General features: G+C 40.8%; 1 protein-coding gene across 2 annotated transcripts in view; it reads right to left on the bottom strand.

The window, feature by feature from the left end:
• Positions 1-698: 698 nt before the first annotated feature.
• The window catches only part of igdcc4 (immunoglobulin superfamily, DCC subclass, member 4), a 48,258-nt gene continuing 39,071 nt past the window's right edge, over positions 699-9,885 (bottom strand). Inside the window, exons 13-20 of one of the 2 annotated variants that reach the window (XM_079666518.1) lie at positions 9,625-9,811; positions 8,521-8,648; positions 7,323-7,493; positions 6,968-7,102; positions 4,784-4,886; positions 4,389-4,620; positions 4,162-4,269; positions 699-3,367 (exon numbers count right to left, since the gene is read on the bottom strand). In XM_079666518.1, coding sequence (XP_079522644.1) covers positions 2,846-3,367; positions 4,162-4,269; positions 4,389-4,620; positions 4,784-4,886; positions 6,968-7,102; positions 7,323-7,493; positions 8,521-8,648; positions 9,625-9,811 — 1,586 coding nt within the window. In that variant the 3' untranslated portion in view covers positions 699-2,845. The remainder of the gene's footprint in view (positions 3,368-4,161; positions 4,270-4,388; positions 4,621-4,783; positions 4,887-6,967; positions 7,103-7,322; positions 7,494-8,520; positions 8,649-9,624; positions 9,812-9,885) is intronic. The other variant, XM_079666519.1, reaches the window with a different exon arrangement.

Here is a 9,885-nt window from a genome sequence, read left to right as displayed (position 1 = left end):
TAGTTTACTGCATATAAAGGTGGTAATCAAATCAAAGCGTAGAAGGCTGTAGCTGCACTGCTTTTTATATATTTAAATTTGTCACCCAAATAAAAGATGTCACAGCAGGTGTTTGACTTTTAACAGCTGATAGGAACCTGTTCTGGCATCACTAATTGGAATTGGGCCACAGGTAAAACACGCTTGTCACTTCAGATTGATGAGTAGAGTGGTGCAGCAGCAGTTTCCTGCCATAGGCAAGCGTGCTGTTGAGTGCTTTTTACGCTCCATTTGAGTATGATTTCGAAATAGCACGCTTCAGTAAGTGCCATACATTTTTAAGTCTAAGGTTTTTAACAAAGCCTTCTGTAACTGACAGTTGTTCAAATCTGAATTGTTCACCCACTCACCTCCAAAACATCTTGCATGTAATCTTTACCCAGGTTCGCTTTGAACACATTCATTTGTCCCTTTATAAGTGCTGCTGTAGCAAAAAAAAACCTTGTTGATCTAGGTTGCAATGTTTAGTATATACATGGCAAGGCTAAACAAATTATCTCTGAGGTACCAACAATGCATTGTTTTTGGAAAATCAAGGACTGCATGTGTTAGAGAAAACCTGTTTGTCATGTCGTGAGGGACATTTTACGTTTCTGTTGCTGAAGGGATTGAGAATAGCTGGTGAGATTTCGACACATGCAAGAACAAGGAGTAGAGAGAAAGGTAGGAAAGAAGAGTTTATCCACTCACTTTTGAGTATCGAATAACAAGAAGAAAGCCACCTGAGAGAAGATGAGGCATCATATTCAACACATTTGGGCTCAAATGTTATCAACATTTGAGTGGATATTAGTTTTAAGATTATTATTTTTAACTGATCTCAACCACTCCTTTCTTTTAATCACATCAGTTCAAATGAGTCTTTTTGAAGTGAAGCACCTTGTGGAACCAGCTTATTTGCAAACCCATTCTCTCATCTGTGAAGACAATTATTGCTTCCTTTGGGCAAATAATTATAAAGCTGCTGTCATTTTAACACTGGAGTAAAAATACAGACCAGAGTTAAAAGGACATTTGTTGAGCAAGAAGCTTGTTGATGTAATCAGTACTTTCAGGACTATAGTTGGTGAATTTATTTAGCTGGCAAACAGGTGCCAACAATGTCCAATTGCAGCAGCTTATACTGTCCTAAACTACAGCTGAATGATATTGGCTGGACCGTGTTGAAGGGGCTTCATATCATAGACACAGGGATGTATGTTGTCTGTAGGGGTTTATCGTTAACATAAGACTGAGTGACCCAATCTTTCAGAGATCTCAGAGGACGCTACAATGCACTAAAGCGACAATTCCTTTGTCATGAAATAAGAACATACAGTCGGACGATTATTTCTGCAAACACCAAAGGCTGTGATATCAGAAAAATATCTTTAAAAGGTGCTAGTTACATAAAACTGATAGAATCACACTGGAAACAGTCCTGAAAAGTAATGAGGTAGTGTTGTTGGTAAGAGTAGGGATGCACTAGTTCATCGTTTACACTGCTAAAAAACAATGCTGACTGAGAGTCAATTATGGAAAGCAATCTGATCGAAAACGTTGAACTTTTAGGGGTTAATTTAACGTTTTTTAGCACATTTATTTATATTTTCAGATAAATGTAGAAATAAATGTAAAAAATATAAATTCTGGTGCTGAAGCAGAGAATAGCATTTTGGAAATGTTTTCACAAAACTGCAATCAGATATACCTCTAGAGTTAAGTTGATTTAAAAACATTGGCAAGTGTTTCACATGAGGAAATGATTATACTGAGTTCAAAAGCGGTTTAATGGCACAGTATCCCATTGGTGCATCCCTAATAGGGAGCCAAATCAGATGGATTGTTTAAAACGTGTTACTAGTTCTCCTCGTACCAACATAATAAAACCAGTACCAATGTGAACATGTCAATTCTTCCATAATGAGATATCCACCAAATACAGCAACAAAAATACTTTTTACTTTTCAACTGAGTGTCCCTGGTTTACAAAGTTACACCACGTGAATATATGGCATTATGAAAAAGAATACTTCATGTGTAGCAAATGTGTATACTCCATCTTTGTACATTTGTATTGTCTTTTTGTTCTTCACAATGACAGGTGTTGTTTACTGAATAGAAGCATCTATAGAAATATACAGAGGTTATAAACGCACCTACAATAATTAGGCACCTGAGACCTCCACACTCCAGTCAGGATAAGTGTGTGTTTGAGTGACTGTTTAAGCTTATGTGTAATACCACGGAATCAGCTGTAATTTAACTTTCTATGTGTGTGTGTGTGTGTGGATCCTGAGACAGCAGGAGGCTGGATATTCTTTGAGGCTTTTCCCTCGGTGCCACGGTAAAGCATCCACACGACGGAGCCCAGGAGACTTATCGAGCCTGCGTTTCACTTCCTCCCATCCACGTTGATCGCCTGTCCCTCTCTCTTACAGAACATTGCAGGCTTTCTCATTCCTTAGTGGAACAAAGCAACGTGCAACACAGTGGGAATAGCCTCCTTCAGTCCACTTCCTTCTGCTTGGTTAAGTTACATCTTTCTTTCCTAAAGACAGGAAGAAAAGCCAGAGGAAAATATGGTTGCAATGCTAGCCAATGCATACCCATATACAGTACTCTACCACTAAAAATATACTGTATGCTGTATATACACAAACAATGGATTCAAAGTACCTATAAAATCTTTGCACGGAAGAGAAAGGAATCCAATAATGAGGTGCATAAAAATAATCCTTAGGGATTCCTCCTGGGTACGTAAAAGAAAGAAAATCTGTCTGCTGTCTGTATGTATGTGTAAAGGCCGATGCCCTACATGCAGATGCTACGGGCACAGATAACTGTGTGCTACTGAGGTAGAGTGGACAAGGCCGGAGCTGACAAAGGGGGCAGGGGACAGCCCGGTAGAGATGACCTTTCCTGTAGCCGGCTGGCAGTGTCTTGAGTCCCCGTTCTCCAGGTGTTCTGACCTCAGCACAGAACGCACCGTCTTTGGGGAGTGGAAGCCATTGGTCAGCCTCACTTCCTGCTGTGGCTCTATGTCTGCGCTCGGCTGGTCCCCCATGCCTTGTAGCTCCCCATTGTGATTAGCCACCAACTTTATCAAGGGAAGACTCGAGGGGCTCTGGGCGAGTGATAGTTTTTCGAGTGTGTCCCCCTCCCCCAGTGGGCTCGGCTGACTCACAGGGGAATAGCTGTCCTCTGATAATGAGGGTCCTCTGGTGGTGTTTGAATCCCTCTCCCGTTCGCTGCCCTCCTCCTCTGGGTCTGAGAGCTCTGAATGAACAATGACTTCTGCCTCCACCTGATTACTGCACATGGATGAACACAGACGGTCTTCTAAGTCCTGCAACAAAACAATATCAGTGATAGTTAGAATTTTATACAAGTTGATATACCCAGGTTACTCAAGGATTCAATGTTGTTTGGGGAAGTTAATATAAAGTGAACGGTCAATTATAGCTATTCCTTTGTACACAGTCTGATAAATATTTCTGATGGGTAAAAGCAATGAGCCAAATAGACTGCTTGCTAGACCCCTCCCCCTTTCAGCAATTATTGTTACATGTTGTACGTAAATGCTGTATACATTTCCCCTTTCACTAACGATAGTGTTTTTTATCAACTCTACTCTACTTCTATAATCTCTTATGGTATAGTAATATATCTGTCCTCAGCTCGATTTGTGGATGAAACCATAGCTTTGTTAACTGAGGTAGCATTATGTTTTCTGACATTTTATCTAGAACATGGTTACAGTTATCCATACATTGCATATTTAAGAAACCTTGAAAGAGTTTGTATTTTTGTTTATAAACCGTTTTTTGTTTTTAGCAGTCAGAAATAAACGATAACCCTACTTTTGTTAACTTCTTTCTGAAATCGAGAACATTTTGTGACAAATTTCCAAAAACATACTTTAAATGGTAAGTCTGACCCAATCCCTATCTTGATAAACTGCATTGAACGTGCCATGCAAGAACCGAATACTTGAAAAGCATAGAAGCTGTAACTGAGGGTTGTGGTCTTCAGGAAAACGTTAATAAGAAATGCCATTTGATCAATAGATGCTACAGCTTGATGGTTGCTTACTAAAATAGATTTAGTTTTGTCATTTACTATACTGTTATCAGTAATTACCATGCTGAGAGCTCCATTTATGAGCGAGGGAGAGTCTTCTGTTATGGTGTCTCTGTATCTAGTGATCCTGTTGGCCCAGTCGTGACTCACAGAGCCATTCCACGCAGTCTGCAAGACAGAAAATGCACCAGAATTACAACTTTAACCCTCTACCAACAGTTTAAAAAAAGAATAAAAGCGTGTTCAAGGTCAATCTAGAGGAAAGCTCCCTCCCAGCAGGTTTTGACCTTGGGTTCAGGTGCAGGGTTATCCTCCCCCTCCCCTGGATTAGCACTTGCCATCAGGCTCTGCTCCTCGGGGGCCTCTTCTAGCGGCTGACCAGACTCTTGGCTGCCTGAGGGCATCAGGGTCTCCAGCTCGTGGCTATCGCTGCACTCTGGCACGCTGGTGGGAAGGGGGCATCCTCCTCGCCTGTACTGAAGGGTCACAGCTGTGGAGTCCAGGCCCCCAGACACCTCTCTATTTGGATCAGAGATGAGAGGGATGGTATAGCAGTTAGACATTATAGAGGACTGCGGGTTAATACAGGCGCATGGGCAATTATGACTGGCTTTTTGTTTGAAATACAACATGTGTACTCCATCGGTACTGTACATATACTGACACTGTAGAGTTACATTACCTAGATTTGCCATTACGAAAGCTGAAACACATGCAGAGGAGGATGCATATCAGACCCAGACACACACCGACTATGATGCCTGTCACTGCATGGATGTCCAGCTCTGTTCAAATATCAAACAATATGAGATAGAAGGATTAAACAGGTAATAATTAAAGTAAACAAGGATCAGGGCAACACACACTCAAGAGTTGGCATAAATGTTGCTGGTGCCAGAAATATAAGCCATAATGGTTCTCACATGTGATCTGTTGCCAGTAGCTATTCTGGCTCATATCTAAAACTTCATATTCGGAAAATACTAAGAGTTAATATAGCATCTCTAGTTTGAAATAGAGTTTTTCTCAGGCCTGCTGTGAAGAGGCGCTGCATATTGATTCCTTAATATAAGATGAAGTTACAGTAGTGGAGAGATATGAGGCAACATTCAACTAGGGACAACATGCCTTCATTGATATTCATTTATGCTGGGTTTCTTTGGCAGTGTGGACACAGAGAGGAGAGGAAACAGATGGCTGGAGCTCTCACCCACCCACCAGCCACCTCACTCCCATTCACACTGCATACTAGCAACACTGCTGCCTATGTGAACAAAATAAACCTGTTACTCTGTATTATTAATTTTAACATTGCAATACAATGACAAAGCACTCTTGCTGCTTTTTGCATCAGAAAAGTTCTATGTACAGATATTTAAGATGTATGATTCTTTAAAAAAAAAAAATCCCATCCATTATGCACTCCATGGCTGGCAAAGAAAAGAAAAGAAAGTCATGTATGTGTGAGAAAAACAAGCTTGTGGACAGCGTGTACACAACAATATTGTTCTTAGTTGTGTATATACTGTAGGTAACTAAATGCTTGTATATTCAAGCTTAAAGGTATACCGATTTAATTGAGTTTACAAGCTCATATGGACAATTTCAACAACTCCCTCTGTTTGAAGACAAAAAGGGCCTTTCATGATTACAAGTTAAGCTAAAATGCTGACTGATGGAATTGGAAAGTGTATAATGAGATTGCATGCTTAAACAAAAATGGATATGAAAGAGAAGAAAGTGCTTTGTACAGCAATTATCCCGGGCTCAGTGAACAGTAATTCAAAGGTCTCCCCTGGGTGTCGCTGATGAGGCCGCCCCTTTGTTATTCACACTTCATATTCTCCTCAAAAATGTATCAGATAAGAAAAAAAGCAAAACAACAGAGTCAAAGCCGAGCTAACCTTTCACTGCTGGCAGAGACAAACGACCCACTTTAAGGAGAGGCTGTGTGTGCATGAGAATCAATGTGACAGTTATGCTTATGGAAGCAACAGGCCTGTACTATTTCCCTCCTAATAAACTAAGAAGCAATTGAACACTTATTGGAAACAATTACAAAAAAATAATTAATTTTTACCTTATAATATATTGCACTGAATTATGTTACTCAAAACATCATCAATCTGAATTTGACATGATTTTACATTTCCAGAAGGTGGTGACATTTTAAAAACTTGATTTACATTTTTGGGGAATACAGATACAGATTATGCAGTGTCTAGTGTTGCATTGTAAAAAAAGGTAGTATTAAAGTTGCTTGAATGCCGATCTTAAAAATCTAAGAGGTAAACTGGATGAATGGTGTCCTGAGCTGAAAAGAACGCCAGCTTCTCTTCTTTGTTTTTGTTCGCTGGCTCTGCTACGCATGCAAGAAAGTGCATTTAAGTACCGATAAGTCCGTCCCTTTACAACCCTTTTCCCTGTTTATAGGATCGAAGAGTGGCCTTCCATACAGCATTGTAAAATCAATATGGTATGTAGTGTAGGTTGAAGTGTTCAACTGAAGCTACATAGCAGATTTCAGAATTAGTCTGCCGTTTTTAAAGCTGCTGAAGGTCTTTAAGTTGACAACTAAACTTGCTGGCCCCCTCATTGAAGGAAACTCACATTTATTTTGTTTATTTATGCTGGTGCACTAATATCGCATATATACACTTTACGTATTTTGCATCCCTAAACCCTTCTGTCACTGAGACGGCAATCTTCCTCTTAATCCCTCTTCCTTTTGCCAATATGTATTCACGAAAGTACCCTCTCTCTAAAATATGACTTATTCAACAACAAAATGTACTGCTACTACCACTACTACTACAACAACAACCATAATAACATGATACTTATATATGTTCTATTTGCCACGTACCATATTTCTGAAGGGGGGTGTTGACATCCTTTACAGGTGAATAAGGCCCTGACCCCATTTCAGTGGCTGCTCCCAGTTTGAAAAAGTAAAGTGTGCCACTGGACAAACCCTGGACCTCCACACTGGTAATGCTCCCTGAGAGAGACAGAGAGAGACAGACAGGAAGAGATCGTCAAGGGCAAGCCCATCGTAAAGCATGCTGTTTCACTCAGGCATGTAATACTAATAAATATTAAACAAGATTATAAAAATAAAGTGGTTAGTTGCACTCAGTCTGAATATACATGATAATGTGAGGTTTATAAATTGACAGTTTAAAGTGCAGTTTGTTGAGTCATCCCAGACCAACACTCACCCTCCTGAGAGAGGTCTTCCCATAAGTGATCCGGCTGGCTGAGGTTGCCACTGAACAGGATGCTGTAGCTGATGATGATGCCGTTCGGCTCCAGCGGAGGGCGCCAGCTGGCCAGCACCGAGGACGAGTCCAGAGCGCTCAGCTGCAGCTCCTCAGGAGGAGTGGAGGGCCCTGAAGGAGAGCAGAGGCCTGGGTCAGTAATTAGAGATCAGAGATGAGGCCTCACAGCTGTGGAATGTATATTATCTTGGTGGGGGATTTGACATGCTGTGTGAGAACCATCTGCGTCTTTGTGTCCCAACCACCTGGGTACAGGGGAGAGGGGTCGGGCAAAGGGAGAATGGGCTGGGGCTCAGGTGACGATACATGGCAGTGGAGAGCGTGAAGGGTGACTAATGTCATGGGTGTAATAATGTCATTAAAATTAAAAGGAGACCACTCAACACTCTCCACACTAACTTGGCAACATGAGAGCTCCTGCTACACCTGGTTGTTTTATTCCTGCCAGTTATCAGCCACAAATGCCAACTACTAATACCCATGTCCACTGGCGACTGGCCAACCAACACTCTGATCTGCACATGAGTGATAACACTCACCTGCATGCACATGTATATATTAGATTATCCACAGGAAGCAAAAGTGCAACTACTTCACCTTCCTATCTGCACACAGCAAGGTTAGCAAGTGCAGGTCTTTAGAAAAAGATTCTGGAAGCACAAATGTGCAGCTGAAGGACAAGATGAAATGAAATAAATTATTTATAAGCGACATGAGGTAATATATTTTTATCAAACACTAACAGGAAAACTCACTGACCCTGCATCCTCTTCCAGAAACCGTCCCACACATATACAAATAGTAGTGTATCTTCCCACTACGACACAACTCTAACGCACTTTTTGGCACAGCTCAAGGACACTGCAAAGGTTGTATGAGCCAGGAGTGTTTTCATTCATCAATATCACGTCAGTAAGAAAAGATTTGAAGTGCACACTTGATTGAGTTTTTAATAATTATTTCCAGAGTGAATGCAACTAAATATATACATGTATACAGTAAGTACTGTAACAGTAGGTATTGTTAGTGTAAACCTGATAAACAAGCATATTTTATAGCCCACAAAGTATCACAGCAAAATCTTCAGATTGGGTCTTAAACCAAATCCAAATCCAAGTGAATTGCAGCAGAGACTCACGGTCAGACAGGGTGGACTCCTCCACTGTGCCGCTGAAGGGTCCCACCACGTCCACTCCATTAGACTGCACCGCCAGCTCATAACGGGTGAAGGGCCTCAGCGCCCCGAGCAGTATCTCCTGAGCAGAGCTGCAACACACAGAGAGTTCAGAGTGTGTGGTATACATTTCAGATTTGTTTAGATGGAGAAAAATAACTGAACTGATCAATTTAGTCTTGTTAGTGTGTGCAACTTGTTTGTTACAATATGTATTTTCTGTATGTTGTGATAAATAATTTTGTTGAATAAATATGGCATACAAAGATTGATAAGAGGATATATGGTATGTTTCCTTACGTATGTACCAGTTTAAGTGTAGAGGGTAACATCGATGCAAGGACAATATTATGTGCTCCATTTTGATTACTGTCAAAAATAGCTTTAATATCGGAGCTACTCAAGAAATAATAGTACCCTCTCGAGAAAAATGTGTTGGGTACACTGTATATAAGAAGGACGTCATTTACTGGTTTGTGGGCTGCCCTTGTGATTCCTTTAGTTTGGTATTTTGTTCATCGCCGGAATTGAATTGAAACAAACCTTGAACGAGACATTATTAGGTGACCTGAATGGTTTGCTCCGAGGCTCCTCCAATCTCGCCAGTGAAAATGTCCTTGGGCAACTTACTGAACCCCACATGTCTCCCAAAGGCATAGCTGTTTGTGTGTGAATGAGTATTAAATTAAATGATGAGCACTTGACACCATGAATGTGTTTCTGAATTGAATTAGGGGGGTTGGAAGACTAGAATGATGCAATCGAATTCATGTCCATTTAATAAAAATAGAAGCATTGTATTGTAGTCAAACTGAAAAAAATAAGAAAAGTAACTTCTAAATAAAGACATATTGACCATATGTGTTTTAAGAAAGACAATTATGATAAATATTGGTGTTTCCTCACATCTTAGGTTTGTATCATAACTGAATACCTGTTCAAATTAGATTAGATTAGTTCAATTGTTGACCATGATCTATGGGGATACGTTGTTGAGTTATCCCAAGCTACTTTCTCTTAAACATTCAGACAGTGATTTAGTTTCTGTTGTTCCTTCCAGTTCCTCACCTCGTGTAATATGAGACCAGGGAGGCGTTGGTTGTTCCCGCCGGGCTGCAGCGGACCGTGTAGTTGATGATGCGCACGTTGCTGAACCGCGGCTTCTCCCAGCGCAGCCAGATGGAGGTGGAGCTGTTGGCCATGGCTTGGATGCTGCTTGGGGGCAATGGAGGGGGGCGCATGGGCGGCAACGATGCTTTAACACACACATACACATTACTTGCCTTGATGTAATTTGTCATTATTTATTATCCCATAAAAGTGATTGAG

Source organism: Notothenia rossii (genome assembly GCF_949606895.1).
Source record: "Notothenia rossii genome assembly, chromosome: 2".
Classification (NCBI taxonomy): domain Eukaryota; kingdom Metazoa; phylum Chordata; class Actinopteri; order Perciformes; family Nototheniidae; genus Notothenia; species Notothenia rossii.
Note: the sequence above shows the minus strand (reverse complement) of the source record. Positions and strands in the feature narration are given on the sequence as shown.